This window comes from Bison bison, unplaced genomic scaffold (genome assembly GCF_000754665.1).
Source record: "Bison bison bison isolate TAMUID 2011002044 unplaced genomic scaffold, Bison_UMD1.0 scf7180017864236, whole genome shotgun sequence".
NCBI lineage: Eukaryota > Metazoa > Chordata > Mammalia > Artiodactyla > Bovidae > Bison > Bison bison.
In genome coordinates this window covers 3,378,087-3,395,862 of record NW_011494808.1, presented here as the reverse complement: position 1 = coordinate 3,395,862, position 17,776 = coordinate 3,378,087, and the positions used below count along the sequence as shown (strand labels likewise).

The 17,776-nt window shown below is 46.2% G+C and overlaps 1 protein-coding gene across 1 annotated transcript in view; it reads right to left on the bottom strand.

Moving 5' to 3' along the window:
- The window catches only part of HGSNAT (heparan-alpha-glucosaminide N-acetyltransferase), a 28,025-nt gene extending 10,945 nt beyond the window's left edge, over positions 1-17,080 (bottom strand). The window contains exons 1-8 of the mRNA XM_010846394.1: positions 16,124-17,080; positions 10,908-11,044; positions 10,565-10,686; positions 8,064-8,133; positions 3,654-3,723; positions 2,917-3,014; positions 946-1,022; positions 301-331 (exon numbers count right to left, since the gene is read on the bottom strand). Of these exons, the coding sequence (XP_010844696.1) occupies positions 301-331; positions 946-1,022; positions 2,917-3,014; positions 3,654-3,723; positions 8,064-8,133; positions 10,565-10,686; positions 10,908-11,044; positions 16,124-16,360 (842 nt within the window). The 5' untranslated portion in view covers positions 16,361-17,080. The remainder of the gene's footprint in view (positions 1-300; positions 332-945; positions 1,023-2,916; positions 3,015-3,653; positions 3,724-8,063; positions 8,134-10,564; positions 10,687-10,907; positions 11,045-16,123) is intronic.
- Positions 17,081-17,776: the final 696 nt, after the last annotated feature.

The window sequence follows — 17,776 nt, the reverse complement described above, 5'->3', positions numbered from 1 at the left end:
AATATTCAGAATTTATGACTTTCCACAAGATTCTAGCATCTCCCACATCATATGCACACTAACGAAACGTTCCCTCTGAAGTCACCCATCTTTTATGCACACGTGTCTTAGACAGCACTACGCCAGGTGTTAGAACTGTGCGGGAACCCAGCTTTCGGGAGGAATTCATCACACGGAGACCTGGGGGCAGCACAGGCCCGCAGCCGGAACTCAGGGCCAGGGTCAGGAAGGTCCAGCATCAGCGGGAAACCAAAGCTGGCGGCTGGGCCACGAAGAGCGGGCGGTGGGTCTACAACTCACCATGGGAACACAAGGTCGGCCACCGTCAGCCCTGCAGAAGGACACAAGCGTGAAAGTGAGGAAGGGCCCGGAGCGGCGGCGCTCCCCGACCCGGGACGGCGTCCATCTCTCACTGCCCAGGCACTTCCCCAGGAAAACCCCTCCAAGCAGCGCCGGGCTCCCTGACTCTCGGGCTGGGGGCTGGCCGGGGGCGCTTCCATACTTCCAGCCTGGACAGAAGTATGTGGACGGTCTACGATCTCAGGGAGTGCTACTCAAAACTCATCCTAAACCCACCTCCTCCCAGCCAGATTCACAGCCACGATGCAGCATCACTCAGACCCCCAGATCTACGGCGTCCCCAAGAGGACCATGTGTCTCAGGGCGCAGCGCCCACGAGGCTGTGGCACAAGGCGCACCTAGAATAGGATGAGGACCTTATATCCACGTTCTAACACCCTCTGCAGAGGCCACATCCTGGCACCAACCTCTGCAGACCTCTGGGATGACAAGGAAGCATTGTGGAGCCAGGGTACACAAAAGGGAGAAGGAAACTGAAGGCTGAGGCAATGGTCTAAGGTGCCGTCCGTGGGGACGCATCTCTGGGGCCTCTGTGGGGTGCTGGAGGGGCCCGAGTCAGCCAGGCGACCCCGGGCAGGGGCTCACCGTTCCAGCTCGAGTGCTTGAAGTACCAGTACTTCCCGCCTCCATAGTTCACGAAGACCATGAGGATGAGCGCCATCCTGCAAAGCGACAGACACGCGCTCAGGGCCCGGCCGTTGCCCGGGACGCCTGGCTGCAGGACGCAGTGCCGCCCTGATTGTGAGCAGACCCTTCAAGAGCGAGAAACTCCCGCTTCTCAGCACCGCAGGGAGGACCCCGCACAAAAGTCCTCTCTGCCATTTCCGACACGATACCTGAAGAAAAAGCGCCACTACACCCTGGGATTTGAAAACAGAGCAAACATTCCCCATCACTCCGTTTCGTGCTAACTGCTTAAGCGTTTCAGGTTAAGGAACTGTAGTGGGAGGGGAGAGTCTTTCGGGTCAAGACCTGGCTTCCTCTTTCTTGGATCCACTGGACCTCGGGTGAGCCTGCCATCAATTCTGAGAGAAGGCGGGACACCCGACCGGGGACCGTGACAGAGAGTTACATCCATCACCGCCCCGAACCCGTGCTTGAAACATCTCAGCACTAAATCAGCGTCAGCCCTGAACACCCGGGAACATCTCCAGAAGAGAGAGGAATACAGTAAGACAGATTCTGCCTATGCTGCTGTTTGATGCCAGTTCCCCAGAATGTGGGGAATAAAGACAGGAGTGTGTCAGCGGGGTGATTTGTGGGAAATCTGGAGCCCAGAAATCACCAGGTAGCTCAGCTGGTAAAACATCCGCCTGCAATGCACGAGACCCCAGTTCGATCCCCAGGTTGGGGAGATTCCCCTGGAGAAGGGACAGGCCACCCACTCCAGTATTCTTGGGCTTTCCTGGTGGCTTAGCTGGTAAAGAATCCACCTGCAATGCAGGAGACCCTGGTTTGATCCCTGGGTCAGGGAGATTCCCTGGAGAAGGGATAGGCTACCCACTCCAGTATTCTTGGGCTTCCTTGGTGGCTCAGCTGGTAAAGAATCCGCCTGCAAGGTGGGAAACCTGAGTTCGATCCCTGGGTTGGGAAGATCCCTGGAGGAGGGCATGGCACCCCACTCCAGGATTCTTGCCTGGAGAATCCCATGAACAGGGGAGCTTAGCGGGGGCTACAGTCTATGGGGTCACAAAGAGTCAGACACGACTGAGCAACGAAGCACAGCACACTGGAGCCCGGCCGACTGCATTCACATCCTACGTGGTCCCTGTGTGACCTCGGACAGATTACTCAACTCTGAGGCTCAACTGCTCCATGAGAAACAGGGACGTTTTAGGAAGTATATACTTCACAGGACTGCTGAGAGATGAAAAGATGAAGACAAGTTGGAACCGGGCCTGGCGCACGGGAGGACTCCGTGTTACGATGGTTATTAGCATCGTTACTGTCGCTGCTGCCTGGCTGCAGACACACAGAGAGGGGCATTCAGAGCCCTGGGGAGGCGGGGTCAGGGGAGCCCTGAAAGGGTTCTGAAAGGCCTCAGTGGGGAGCAAGAGAAGACCAGACCTCACACCTAGAGGTTTCTTCTTGGCCACATGGTCTCAGGCCTTATTGTCAGCGTCTGGTCCTGGCCACCATTCTGGAACGTGTGACTCTGGGTTTGCTATCAAAAGGGCCTGATGTTTGAGCTGTTCTGCGAGTGGAGAAGGAGGACGAGGCTGCCCCGCGTTCCATTTCCAGGCTGGGGCACTGGCCCATCTGTGCAGCTGCTGAGCAGACAAGGGTGCCCGGGGCAGCTCCTCGCAGGGGGAGTGACCCCCAGCAGCTCCCGGGCCCCCGGGAGGCGAGTCTCGGCCTCTCCCCCCGCTGCTCCAAGTGACCCATCCACCTGGCTCTCATGACACTCTCATTTTGGGAGAGGCTGCCAATGTAGCTTTACAGCAGGAGACCTTCCCCAGCCTCAAGAGCAAAGGCTGCCTGAAATACCTCCTACGGCAAGTGTGAGTGCGTGTGAACGTGCCACCGGAGGCCAGGCGCCACCAGGAGCCCACGTACCCTCGGAACGTGTCCACGCAGCGGAGGCGCAGCGGGGCCGCCGACCGATGCCAGGCCTCTGGTTGGGGGTCACTCGCCCTGCTCGGGGACCCCAGCTCCTTCCAGAAAAGGGGAGAAAAATGCAAACAGTTCATGATGTGAAAGAGTAAACCAGACTTTTCTGCTTTTAGGGCAGAAATCAGCAGAGTGAAAGCCGAGGATCACTGTGGCTGGACGATGCTTTCACTTGCTTCTGTAAAGACCCACCTAGAGATGAGGGTTTCGCACCTCTACTGAGAGGCTGGGCTGATAAACAACCACAAGGATGTCTGGGACAAGAACACCTGCGGGGATGCCCGCAAAGTGGACTCGATGCGTCCATAAGGGACTCATCAACACGGGACAGGACATTTCATCACCACGGCTGGCCATCACGTGTACAGAGTTAATACTCATGTCTCTCATTCTTCTGTTTTAATCCTGACACTCTCTACTTAACTGGGTCGATTGAACAGTGCCGCCTGCGGAGTGGACAGTGTCCACACCGAGCATCACCATAGAGCCCGAGCTCCAGTCTCACAAAGAAAGAAGACGGGGCGCCCTTCACAGGGGCTGGAGGGGCCTTCTGGTGGTCAAGAACGCAGGACACTCGGCCTGGCCATGCACATGTAAGACGGTCTAGATGACTACATGAGGGACTGTAAATTCCAAATCGAGGAAGACACCCAGAGTGCACAAGACACATTCTCATCACTCACAGAATTGATGAGGCGATCGGTTTCCCGAGAATTGATTGCTTTAGAAATCCAATTCTGAAAGTCTTCCAAACTGTCAACAGATAAAAGGCCTGGTTAATTTATTTTCTTGGGCAGAATTTTCAGAATATTATGCTGAAAGAAAATGAAAGCTCATATTCTATAAAGTCAAAGAATCAAACATTTTCCGTTTTCAACGAAACAGAAGTAGAAACCAAAGTTTACAGCAGCGGTTCTTTCAAGTGCAGGGCAGCGTGGTTGCCTCGGGGAGGAAGCAGGAGTAAAGACAGAGCCTTAAAAAACTGGAAATAGAACTGCCTTATGATCCAGCAATCCCACTGCTGGGCACACACACTGAGGAAACCAGAAGGGAAAGAGACACGTGTACCCCAATGTTCATCGCAGCAGTTTATAATAGCCAGGACATGGAAGCAACCTAGATGTCCATCAGCAGATGAATGGATAAGAAAGCTGTGGTACATATACACAATGGAGTATTACTCAGCCATTAAAAAGAATACATTTGAATCAGTTCTAATGAGATGGATGAAACTGGAGCCTATTATACAGAGTGAAGTAAGCCAGAAAGAAAAACACCAATACAGTATACTAACGCATATATATGGAATTTAGAAAGATGGTAACAATAACCCTGTGTACAAGACAGCAAAAGAGACACTGATGTATAGAACAGTCTTATGGACTCTGTGGGAGAGGGAGAGGGTGGGAAGATTTGGGAGAATAACATTGAAACATGTATAATATCATGTATGAAATGAGTCGCCAGTCCAGGTTCGATGCACGGTACTGGATGCTTGGGGCTGGTGCACTGGGACGACCCAGAGGGAGGGTAGGGCAGGGAGGAGGGAGGAGGGTTCAGGATGGGGAACGCGGGTATACCTGTGGCAGATTCATTTCGATATTTGGCACAACTAATACAATACTGTAAAGTTTAAAAATAAAATAAAATTAAAAAAAAAAAAAAAGAGAGCCTTCCTAGAACGTCGTGAGGGCAAACGGCATCGCTAGTCCCCGCGGCTGGAGTTCTGGTTAAAGTTAGAACAGCAGGGGGCGCAACAACCGACCGTGTTCAAGGCAGCAACGGGACCTCAGCGTCTGCGGCCCTGGGAGGCTGAGGCACCGCGACCAGAGCGGCAGGAGCGGAGCGGGAGCAGGAGGGACCCAGAGGTGATCACACCAAGTGAAGGAAGCCAGGCAGAGAAAGACAAACGCCGCGGGGCCCCACTTCCACGTGGAACGTATCTCTGAATCAGAAACAGGCTCACAGACGGAGACCCGTGGTTGCCAAGGAGGATGGAGGGCAGGGGAGGGACGCAGCGGCAGATGCAAATTGGTACACAGTATACAGAACAGAGAAACAGCAAGAACTGCTGTAGGGCACAGGGAACTACACTCAGCCTCCTGTGATAAACCATAATGGAAAAGAACATGAAAAAGAATGTCTATATATGCGTGTGTATATATAACTGAGTCACTTTGCTGTACAGCAAAGATTAACACACACTGTAAATCAATTATACTTCAATAATTTAAGTTTCAAAAATATCAATAAAGAAAACCAGCAAAAACAAGAGTGTCAAGGTGAACGGGTGACTTTCTCTCGATTCTGATTTTATTGATATTTCTCCACCCTAAATGTAAATTAATGGAGCTAGAGGCACCCTCAGGCTATTCACAAAAATAAATCAAAATGGCTTAAGGACTTAAATATAAGACAGGCCACCATAAAAATCTTAGAAGAAAATATATGCAAAACATTCTTTGACATTAATTGCACCCGAGCTTTCTCAGGTTACTCTCCCAACGCAATAGAAATGAAAGCAAAAATAATTACACTTACAAGCTTTTGCACAGCACAGCAAACCACGAACAAAGTGAAAGACAGCCTACAGACTAGGAGAACATATTTGCAAATGATGTGACTGAGAAGAGCTTGATTTCCAAAATATACAGGCAGTTCTTACAATTCAGTAACAAAGAAACAAACAATGGAGGAACAGATAAAGACGCTGTGGTACATACACACAGTGGATGCCACTCAGCCATGAAAAAACAAAAATGAATGAAATAAAGCCATTTGCAGCCACATGAAGGGACCTAGAGACGATCATACGAAGTGAGCTCAGAAAGAGAAAGCCCAACATGGTTATCACTGCTACGGGAAGTCTAAAGTAGGACACAGGGAATCTCCTGGCAGGCCAGTGATTTAGGACTCTGCACTTTCACTGAAGGGGGCATGGGTTTGATCTTTGGTGGGTGAACTAAGATCAAGATTCTGTAAGCCAAGCACCCCCACCCCAAAAAAAACCCAGCCAGTTCAATTTTCCTATCCTTTTTGCAAATTAATTGCTCAAAACAGTATCCAAATATGATCCATGTATCCAATGCATATATTTTAAATTTCTTCTTTTTTCCCACTACAAGTCAACTCCCATTTTTCGTTTATTCAGCACTAATAATATCACTGTCACATGAAAAACTTTGAAAGAGAACCATATAATTAAGGGTAAAAAAGGAGAAGTTGAGATGCTGGAGAAGAACTCTTGAGAGTCCCTTGGACAGCAAGGAGATCAAACCAGTCCATCCTAAAGGAAATCAACCCTGAATATTCATCGGAAGGACTGATGCTGAAGCTGAAGCTCCAGTACTTTGGTCACCTGATGCAAAGAACTGACTCATTTGAAAAGACCCTGATGCTGGAAAAGGTTGAAGGCAGGAGGAGAAGGGGACGACAGAGGATGAGATGGTTGGATGGCATCACGGACTCAATGGCCATGAGTTGAGCAAACTCCAGGAGATGGTGAAGGACAGGGAAGCCTGGTGTGCTGCAGTCCATGGGGTCGCACAGAGTCGGCACGACTGAGCGCTGAGCAGCAACAACAAAGATGTTTAAAAACTAAAGTTGAAAAAGAAAAAGCACTTATTTTCTTATACATGCTTGTTCCCCCAAGTGAAAAGGAAACAGACAATATACTCTTTTCTGACTACTTTTTCAGATTCTTTTCTAGTTCACATACATCTGAACTTTCTGGGGCTTCCAGGGGCAGCTGGAAGCTGATGGGAGAGACACAAGGAACTTCTGCTTTGCCCACAGGAGCATCTGCCCGCAGGCTGCAAAGGCAGAATCATGTGCGAAAGGAGTTTCAGTTCCACTACAGGGCAGGGGAAGTTCTTGTCTTTGCAGGAGCCTGATGCCAGCTAGCTACTACTTCAAACTTGATGCAACAGACACATTCACATGAAACGCAGCAAATGAGGACTTCTTGGTGGTCCAGTGGTTAAGAATCCACCTGCCGATGCAGGGGACACAGGTCCGGTCCCTGGTCCAAGAAGATCCCGCAGGCTGTGGGGCAACTAAGCCCGTGAGCCCCAACTACTGAGGCCGCACACCCTGCCAGTGCTTGGCAACAAGAGAAGCCACCGCAGTGAGAAGCCTGCGTGCCGCAACTAGAGATTAGCCCCCATTTGTCGCAACTAGAGAAAGCCCACGAGCAGCAATGAAGACCCAGCTCGACCAAAAAAAAAAAAAAAAACCAACACCAGATGAAAACACTCTCAGAAACTGGAACATTATTTGTATCTCATCAACATTCAAAGGGATGCACCTCCCCTGCGAGGACTGCGCTGCCTGAAAGGCAGGAGGCTAACCATCTGCTCGGTGGCAGGCAGCTCTCCTGCACAGCCAGGGTTCTCCGCCATGGAAACACACGCTTTCTAAGTTCTTTCTTCCAGACTGGATCCAGCTCACCAAGAGAATCATGTGGTGTTTCCTGAGACTCTCACCGGCTGAGCATGCAAAAATGCAATCCTATTCCTTCTAAGAGGAAAGACCTTCCCTTGGAAAGAAGCTATGCTGGCCTGAGTCTAGTTCACTTTCTTTTTCTTCTCCAGTTCACAGATCCACTCACCAGAATGGCCGTTTACCAGCAGAGGGGAAGGAATTCCCTCTCCAAGCTGGCTGACCCTAACCAAGGGAGAGTCTACCCCGAGGTGGGAGGTCCTGGCTGCAGGAGCTGGGGCCGGAGGCACAGCCTCAGGGCTCAGAGCTGAGAGGAAGAAGAGAGTCAGGGTGTCAGCATCTCCCAAAACCATCACAGGCCACTTCCACATGCCACGAAGCAGGATGTGAGTCCTCCAGGAAACAGTGATTGCTCAAGCATTTTCTTCTACGTTTCAGCCACGTGGGAGAATTGAAGGTAAAGATCCATGCCAACTAGGTTATTATTTCCTTGAAGTCAGAGGCCATCTCTTACTCGACACTGAATCCCTAACACCTAGGATGGCGTGGTGGACACAGTAAATTTTCATTTAATCCAGGAATAATGATCAAACTACCCTTTCTGAACACATTTTTTCTATACTACTTTCCCCAGCGTGCCTGCAGCAACTTACCTCAGCAGGAATCTCAGGAAGGACACCACGATGGCGAGCGCCATGCCGACAAGGAACGCGATACCCACAGCTGCAAAAATCAAAGGAAACACGTCATCACCACAAGTGTGGTCACAAGCAGCAAGGCTGTCGTGTCATTGCAGTTATCTGTGAATGAAAAATGCAAACAGAATATGAAGAAGAATGTATTTATACGTACAACTGAGTCACCTTTGCTGTACAGTAGAAATTAACATTGTAAGTCAACTGTACTTCAATAAATGGAAAAGTTAAAAAAAGAAAAAATGCAAACAAATAAAAATGGCAACATGAAGAGAAGGCCTATATCCCTTATGTGAAATTTCTTACTAACAATTGAGAATACGATTCATGACTAAAGTGCTAATTTTCATCCTGAGAAATAGCAAACATACTCAAAACTGTATAATAAGCCCACATACACTTTTAGCCTAGACTCTAGAATTTCAAGCATTGCCACTCTTGCTTCATCTTCATTCTCCTTTTTCTTTTGTCTGAAGTCTTTTAGGCAAATCCCTGACATCAGTTATTTCATTCCCACATCTTTGAGATGTACATATTTAACATCATGCAACCCTTGACCTGACCCCCCCCACCCCGAGAGGACACAGCGTCACTTCCACAGGACTCTGTTGAAGACACACAGCCTCTCCCTGGTCACAGGAAGGCAGCAAGCAAACCCAAGGAAGAAGACAACTGGCCAGTCTTCTTCAAAAGCATCAAGGTGGTCAAAGATCAAGAAAGCCTGATTAGAAGAGACGAGACTGGTTTAGAGGAGGCCTGGGAGACCTGACCACTAAGTGCCCTGGAACCCTGGACGGGGAAAGGACACTAGAAGACAGCTGGAGAAGCCTGTGAAGTCCGAAGCTCAGCTCACAGCACTGGGTGCTCGTTAGGCGCCTGGTTTCAGAAAGTATATGAGGGATCACAGTACTGTGATTATACAGTTCAGGGGCTGAGGGGAAGCTGGCCGAAGGGCATATGGGAACGCTTCCTTGCAATGTTTCCATGAGTCTAAAGCTATTTCAAAATGAAAAGTTTCTTAAAAATGGACCTTTTGCTGTATAGGCACAATGTGATACAAAATTAATAACTCCCTGGCTAATACTGACTCCATATTCAAATTTTTCCAGTTGTCTTAAAGACACATTTTGTAGTCCGTGTGTTCAAATCAGGACCGAGGCGAGGCTCACACCTTGCACGTGTTATGTTTCTTAAGTCTTGTGCGTTCGTCCACAGTCACGGACTTGACTGACACGAGGTTGGCCATCTCCTATCAGGCGTCTCATTCTCGGTCTAGATCTGCCAGGGCGCTTCCACCCGGTGTCACTGATCTTGCTCCTCTGTCCTCTGAGTGTTCTGCAGATGGGAAGTCACCTGTTCAGCCTTGGTCAAGAAGGCCCACTTTCCCGGCAGGGATGCTCCGCAGGTGCAGCGTCTTCACCAACGTGTCCCATCAGTAGCACCTGCCCACCGTACACCTGATGCCCATGTTCAGGGGGTGGAGGCCTGACCCCTCCCGTGTAAAGTCCCCCTTTCATTGCATGGTTCCATCCACTCACAGTTTTTGCCTAAATAGATGATTTCATTGGGTGTTGCAAAATATTCTGCCACACTATTAGCTGGATTCTTCTGTAAAGAATTTACCCTCTTCACCTAGACTACTCCGTTATCCTAAAATACAGTCAAAAACAGGAAAGGCAGAACAGATGTTCCTGCTTTTCCACTATTTTAATTGCAGCAGTTAACACCACGTGTCCCTGTCACCCCCAAAGGCAACCAAAATATTGTTTCTGTTTGGGGATGGGGGCTTTGTGCTTTTTAGCTTCATAGTGAACTCATTGGTTTTTGTTATGTTCAGGGTGTTTCCATCAATTACTTCACTATTCTTTTAATGACTGAATCTTCCCACATTGGCCCTTTCACGTTGCCTCTTACTAATGTTCTTCTGACACAACCAACCAGTCTTCAACAGCATCACTGCGAACAGTACTTACTGTCTGGAACAGCCCCAGGGACTTCTGATACTATCTACTGGGGACCCGGAATGACTCATTTCCTCCAGAGGAGTTATTAGAGACTGAACAACTCCTTCAGAACCCAAGAGGATGTCTGAACTGTCAAAGACACATACAGAAAACACTGTATTCTAAATCCTAAAACAAGGAAAGATACTTGACAGTCAACTGCCAGATTGCTAGCCAATTTCTAGTTTCTTTCCACTGCATTAACTTTTTTTGGCTCATTTATGCTTCAAAATTAAACCAACTATGAGAATATGTGGATATATCAAATATTTTTACGTATCACGTAATTTTCTTAGTATATACCAATGGCACAATAAATACACTATAAACATGCCATAATGAGACAGACAACCTGTAATCCAGGGTTTGAATTACACAACATGTTGCAAACAATACTCAAAAACTGAAATGGTTGAAAATGCAAACTCTCGAAATCAAGCAAGAGCATGTACGTACGAAGGTTACTGTCGACTGGCTCCTTGTTGACGACCAGGTCACACACAATTTCACTGACTCCGTCACGGACATGCTTTACCAAGAGAGAATAGTTTCCAAATTCTCCAAATTTGTACTCCAGCCTACAGAGATTAGGTAAAATGAAGAAACACCATTAGGTTAGGAAATAAGGAGTTGGATACTGGTGATGCTGTCCAGACAGAGTGAGCGGCGTCTCTGGATGGAGACCAGGGAAGACACAGAAAGATGTTCTGAAAGAAGGAAGAGCTAGAAGCCAAACAGGAAAAAAAAAGAGCAGAGAGAACTGCGGATTTCACTAGGTCACATCGAAGCGGGTACGAACCTACAGACTTCCTTGTCCTCTGAGGTGTTGTTCAGCTGCAGGATGGACCCGTGCTGGGTGCTCACGGCCACGGCTGCGATGCCCGGCCGCCCGGCCTTCCTGCTCTGCGAGACGGTGGCCAGAACCTGGAGCAGACACTAGAGATCCAAGCACAGGCCAGGGTTAGGGATCTGGCAGTCTGCGGTAGTCGGATATCCAACTGAAGGGCCTGAGAAAACATCTTCATGCTTGTAAATAATTTTTAAATTTCAATAATTTAGGTAAAATTTGTCTATGTAAGTAGGTGTTGCTACAGAACTACACAAACCTTTATTCACAGGTCAATTCTTCACGTTATTAACAAACAGAGCGTCCATTAAATATTGCCTTTTATGGTTTTGCCTAATATTGTTTAACAAATAAACTTATATGATTCTAGCCAACTTGCATATTTATCAAGGTTGCATTAATTGATACATCATGTTCCATCACATACTATAGTCAGGAATATTTAGGCTGCTTTCAAAGCTTTATCATTTTGTATATAACATATAAATTATAGTTTTGAAAGATCTAATTTAATGATATGACATATAAGTATACCTATAATTTATAAAAATTATATTGTTTTTAAAGATCTACACATGATGTTCTTATTCCTTTAAATTCTTTCCCTGGGATAAATTTCCAAAAATGAGATTATTGGCTTAAAAAAAAAATCATTTTAATGGTTCTTGTTACACGTGGCCAAACAACATTCACATAAAATAAAAAACTAAAACAGATTTATTTCTCAGAGCCTGACCAGGACGTCACATCCTTCTTCCTTTTGTTCAGGCACTGCTGCTGCTGCTGCTAAGTCGCTTCAGTCGTGTCCGACTGTGTGTGACCCCATAGACGGCAGCCCACGAGGCTCCCCCGTCCCTGGGATTCTCCAGGCAAGAACACTGGAGTGGGTTGCCATTTCCTTCTCCAATGCATGAAAGTGAAAAGTGAAGTCGCTCAGTCGTGTCCGACTCTTAGCCCACCAGGCTCCTCTGTCCATGGGATTTTCCAGGCAAGAGTACTGGAGTGGGGTGCCAGTGCCTTAGGAGTTTATAATACCATAGCATTCAGATTACATTTTTAATTATCGGTAGATGTGTTACTGTTTAGTTGCTTCAGTTGTGTCCTATTCTTTGCGATCCCATGGACTGTAGCCCACCAGGCTCCTCTGTCTATGGGATTTCCCAGGCAGGAATACTGGAGTGGGCTGCCATTTCCTTCTCCAGGGGATCTTCTCAACCCAGAGATTGAATCCGCATCTCCTGCATGGTCAAGCAGATTCTTTACTGCTGAGCCCCACGGAAGCCTCTATCAGTACATTAAATAATTCAATTTTCTTTGACTCTTTTATGTTCCCTATGGTGTGAACCACGTTAGACACCTAGTTCCCTCAAACATAATCTTAGAAATCTGTCCTCACGTACTGCAACATTAAGCTTCTAACTCTCTCAAACACTTCCCCACTCTAGTGCTTTCATGCTGCTACATTCTGTTGTCTAAAGCTCTATACACTCACACTACTCTGGTGTGTTATTTCTTCTGTTGCTTCATGAGCATAAAGATGTATTCTGCGTTTTTTCTTTAATTTGTAGGTTTTTTTACTTGAATCTACTTGGGGTATTTGATAGATGGTATCAGATAACTCCAGATGCCTTTCCCATGGTTTGTGCTGTAGTATGTCAAACTGATACGTAAGTTAGAGTCTACCTGTCACACTCAGTTTGGCCCACTGGTCCTCGTTTCTCTCTGGCTGCACTCATCAGGCGAGGTACCTCATCAGGCAGAGCAAGGCTCTGGACCATCTGTTCACTTTCGGGCCATCCTCTGATTCACTTGCCCACTTAAACTCTTTCATATAATTTGGAATTCTTTTTATGGAGCTTCTATAAAGTATCCATTGATGTATTAACAGCAACTGTGTTGACTGTATAAACTAATTTGGGAAGTTCTGCCATTTTTCCTATGTTTAATCATCACATCACTGTGCGATGGCTATCTCCCCATTTAGACTATAATCTTTCCATTAAAATTTGATTGTTGTCCATGTATATGACTTCTTATAGATCCCTCAAGGATGACAATATAAGTCATCCTAAATCTCTCAGTATGCTAACTTATTCTACCTGATACAAGTTTAAGGGTTAGGGTTAGGGTGAAACACTGACCTGCATTTCTTCTCATTTCTTTGATAGGTTTTAAGATTAAAGCCCTGCAGAATGAATCAGGTATCAAGCCATCATTTTTTTAATAGTTGTTATATTTAGGGTGGGTTTATATAGATTTATAGGTGGGCTTCCCTGGTGGCTCAGAGGTTAAAGCATCTACCTGGAATGCGGGAGACCCTGGGTTCGATCCCTGGGTCGGGAAGATCCCCTGGAGAAGGCAATGGCACCCCACTCCAGTACTCTTGCCTGGAGAATCCCATGGAGGGAGGAGCCTGGTAGGCTGCAGTCCATGGGGTCTCGAAGAGTTGGACACGATCGAGCGACTAGCACTTTCTCTTTCACTTATATAGATTTAGAATTATTTATTATTTGAAAATGAAGGAAAAAATGATCTATTTTTATGTGGAGAAATTTACTATAATTTTCCAGATTTCTTAATCAGTTGCTGATCTGTTTATGTCCTCAATTTCTTTCTTTTTTTTTGGCCACACCGCACAGCATGTGGAATGTCCCAGACCAGGGACTGAACCCAAGCCCCCTGCATTGGAAGCAGGCAGTCTTTACAATTGGATCACCAGGGAAATCGCATGTCCTCAGCTTCTTGGATTAATCTTCATATTACATTTTTCAAAGGAATTGAATTTTTTTTACTTTAAATTGATCTGTTTTAACTGTTCATTGAACCATAATTATTTTAATCTCTGTTGACATATAAATTCTAATTTTATTAATTTCCATTGCTCTTTAAATATATCAGTAATTTATCAATTGTGTGATTTTTAAAACAAATTTTTATTGGAGTTGATTTACACTGTTGTGTTAGTTTCTGCTGTACTACAAAGTGAATCAGTTATATATGTATATATATCCTCTCTTTTTTTTTTAAAGACTCTTTTCCCATCTAGACCATTACAGAGTATGTGTGACTTTTATTTTTAAAAAAATCACTTGGCTCATTCTTATTCCCATTTTTTTCTCACTTTGCAGTTTCCATAGTTACTGTTTTTATTGCTTCCTTTTTTTGTTGTTTGGATGATGACACTGATTTCCAAAACCCTGAGATCCTTACTCACTAGCTTTGCGTTTCCCCTCTTCTTCCTGATAAACATACAGCAGAATATGGAAAGCGGACAGACTCTGAAGCTAGAACAAGGGGTGTGGACCCCAGCATTGCCACGTGACTGCTGGGGCACCCAGGGGAAAGTCCCCTTCCTGCCCTTAATCTCAGCATCACTGCCTGTAGCATCCTGGATTGCGTGAGGATTACATGAGCTGTAACACGCATAACAAAGAGCAGGCCCTCATTAAACAGAAGCTGCAACTTATATTAATTGTATTAACATCATCTTTATTGTTTGAAACATTTAGAAACAAATTTTCATAAGAATTGCTTTGGCCAGGTCAAAGATTTTCCATGAAATATTTACCTTTGTATTCTCTCTCCCATTGTATTTTTGGTGTGTACAGAGATGAAATTGCACAAAGTATCACTTCTGCCTGTTGTGTTTATTTAGTCTCTTTTGACAAGACATGATTGATCTTTTGTTAAATACATAAACTGTCTTGTATGATAAACCTTTTCTTGGTCTTGACCTACCTTCTTATTATCACAAATGTTCTGTTTCATGCCACTTTACAGAAGGTATCACATACTGCTTCATCACCTTCCAGCTGATGCCCATACTGCGGACTTTTAAAAATTTGCCTTTTTTAAAAAAGCTATTTACATTAAACAGGGGATTTCCTGGTGGCTCAGAGGTAAAGAATCCACTTGCAATGAAGGAGATGTGGGTTCGATCCCTGGGTTGGGAAGATCCACAAGCGAAGGAAATGGCAACCCACTCAAGTATTTTTGCCTGTGAAATCTCATGGACAGAGGAGGCTGGCGGGCTATAGTCCATAGGGTGTCAAAGAGTCAGACACGACTCAGCAACTAAACAACAACACTAAACAGATCACTATCCAGGAAAATTCCTCCTCTGAAGGTGGTACACTGAAGCTCTCAATTTGGAAGTAGGCTATTTCATTTTACATGGAAGAACAGCCTTGTCCCGAAAAAGCAATAAGGTTTAGCACAGGAGTAACACCTTCATACAAAATCCTTTATCATCAGAAGGGCCTCAGCATGGGCCTCCCTCACCACCCCTCAGTGGAGAAACCCCGAATCTCATCCCTTCCTTCTCTGGTCCAGCAAGAGGGTTATGCAGTAGGTAGAGAAGTCAAATAAAACACCATTAGTTCAGGCTTCTTAAAGGGTCAAACTGAACCAACTGCAAAGGGAACTGTGCACACCCTGCTGAGACTCCAGTCCTAGCGCATCTTTCCTCAACAACTTGAAAACCTGTCACACCCTAGGCCCCTGGAGAGTGCTGCTAAGGGCACAGGCTCTAAGAGGTGGCAGAAATGGGCAAGCGGCCCAGACCTGGCTTATGCTCTTACTGTGGCATGAAAGAGCACTTGCCACATTAAACCAAAAACCCCCAAAACAGATCTATCGATTTGCTTATCTCACTGGTCTGAAAAAGATGGGCACGGAAAAGAGGTGAACAGATGTGGCCCACTGCCAGGCATTCTCCATGATGGCATTCCTTCTGAATCTTTATCTAGCCTTCCTCACCTGTAAAGCTAACATGTGGGGACTTCCCTGGTGGCTCGGTGGTAAAGGATCCGCCTGCCAATGCAGAGGACATGGGTTTGATCTCTGGTCTGGAAAAATCCCACGTGTCATGGAGCAATTAATCCTGTGCACCGACCCTGTGCTCTAGAGCCTGGGAGCTGCAACTACCGAGCCCGTGGATGGAGAGCCTGTGCTCTGAAACAAGAGAAGTCACTGCAACGAGAAGCCTGAGCACCGCAACCAGAGAAAGCCCGTCCAAAGCAACGAAAACCCAGCAAAGGCATAAGCAGATAAATAAAATTATAAAAAAAAGCCAACAAACTAACATGTTTGTTGGCTTCATGACAGCACAAAGGTCACGAGACTAGCCTCAGAAGAAACATAACTGTGAGCACACACGTGGCACCTACATGGTAACAGCGATCGAAATTCCAGTAGACGGTCAGGTTTGTCCCAGGCAGTTCATTATGGATGACCAGCAAAGCCTGGTCCATCTTCAGCTCCACGGGCTTCTTTTTGTCTAAGTCTGATAAGAAATAGAAAAAAAGAAAAACGAGGCACTTGAAAGCTGTGTCAGAAAGCGGCACTGGAGTGAACAGCGGCTTCCCAGGAACGCTTCTCAAATGCCGGGGCTTCTTGTCCCTCATGCCCTGTCCACACGGACACACATGCACCCAGTCCCCTCCCCTTCCACACGTGTGCCTCTACTACAAACGCGGGTTCAATTAACGCCAACCACACCTTACAGTCGACAACTGCTAAGGTGTGAGGGGCACCGGTTTGGTAGTTTCCACGCACCTTCTCTATGATACTATGACAACCTCGAGAGCTGGGAATTTCCTCCACCCTACAGATGAAGAAATTACAGCTCACAAGGATTGCATCACGACCCATAGCCAGAGTTTTTCCGTGAAATCACTGGAACTCCATATGTGTGACTCCCAAGCCCCAGCTTTCCTAGTCCACATCACTCGGCTCTGAGCCGGGACGGGCAGATCGTGAGACCTGCAGGACCCGTCAGCATCCCTTGGGGATCTGCACATCCTTCACAGTCTGAGGAGCTCTGCCTGAGGTCACTTCGGTCTGGGGTTCAGGATCAACTGGTTCCCATGGCAGATGTGAGGCGGAGAAGGAGAGAGCTTAAGTCTGAAGGACAGAAGAGCTCCCTGGCTTAGAGCTCATCACTTCACCAGATGCTCTTTGGGTTCCATGAGGGTGATGCACACTCTCCACCTCACTCTGCCCATTTGCTAGGAAAACAAGGTCACCTGTTATTGGCACGTATTATCTGTGAGATGGAAGAGAAATTACCCTCTAGCTTCCAGGCAAAAGGAAAAAAGGGATGGGATTTCCCTGGTGGTCCAATGGCTGATTCCACACCCCCAGTGCAGGGAGCCTGGGTCCGATCCCTGGTTAGGGAACAAGATCCCATATGCCGCCACTAAGAGTTCATATGTCACAGCTAAAGATCCTGCATGCTGCAACTAAGACCCAGCAAAGCCAAAAAAATAAATGAAAATATTAAAAAAGAAAAAACTTTAATTAAACTTTTATATTGGCATATAGTGGATTTGCAATGTTGTGCTAGTATACAGCAAACAGGTATATAGAAAAATGATTTCATTATACATAAATCCGTTTTTTTCAGATTCTTTTCCCATACAGGTTATTATAGAAAAACGAGTAGAGTTCCCTGTGCTATACAGGACTTTGTTAACTATTATATCTATATCTATGTATAGTTTGCAATGTTAATCCCAAACTCCTAATTTATAACCCCCCAACCTTTCCCCTTTGGTAATTGTAAGTTTGTTTCTGAAGTTTGTCTGCTTCTGTTTTGTAAATAAGTTCATTTGTATCATTCTTTTATTTTCGATTCCACATATAGTGACATCATATGATATTTATCTTTCTCTGACTTCTTTCACTTAAGAGGATAATATCCAGTTGCAGCTATGTTGCTGCAAATGACATTATTTCATTCTTCTTTATGGCTGAGTAATATTCCATTGTATACATGTACCGTATCTTCTTTACCCATTCCTCTCTTGATGGACATTTAG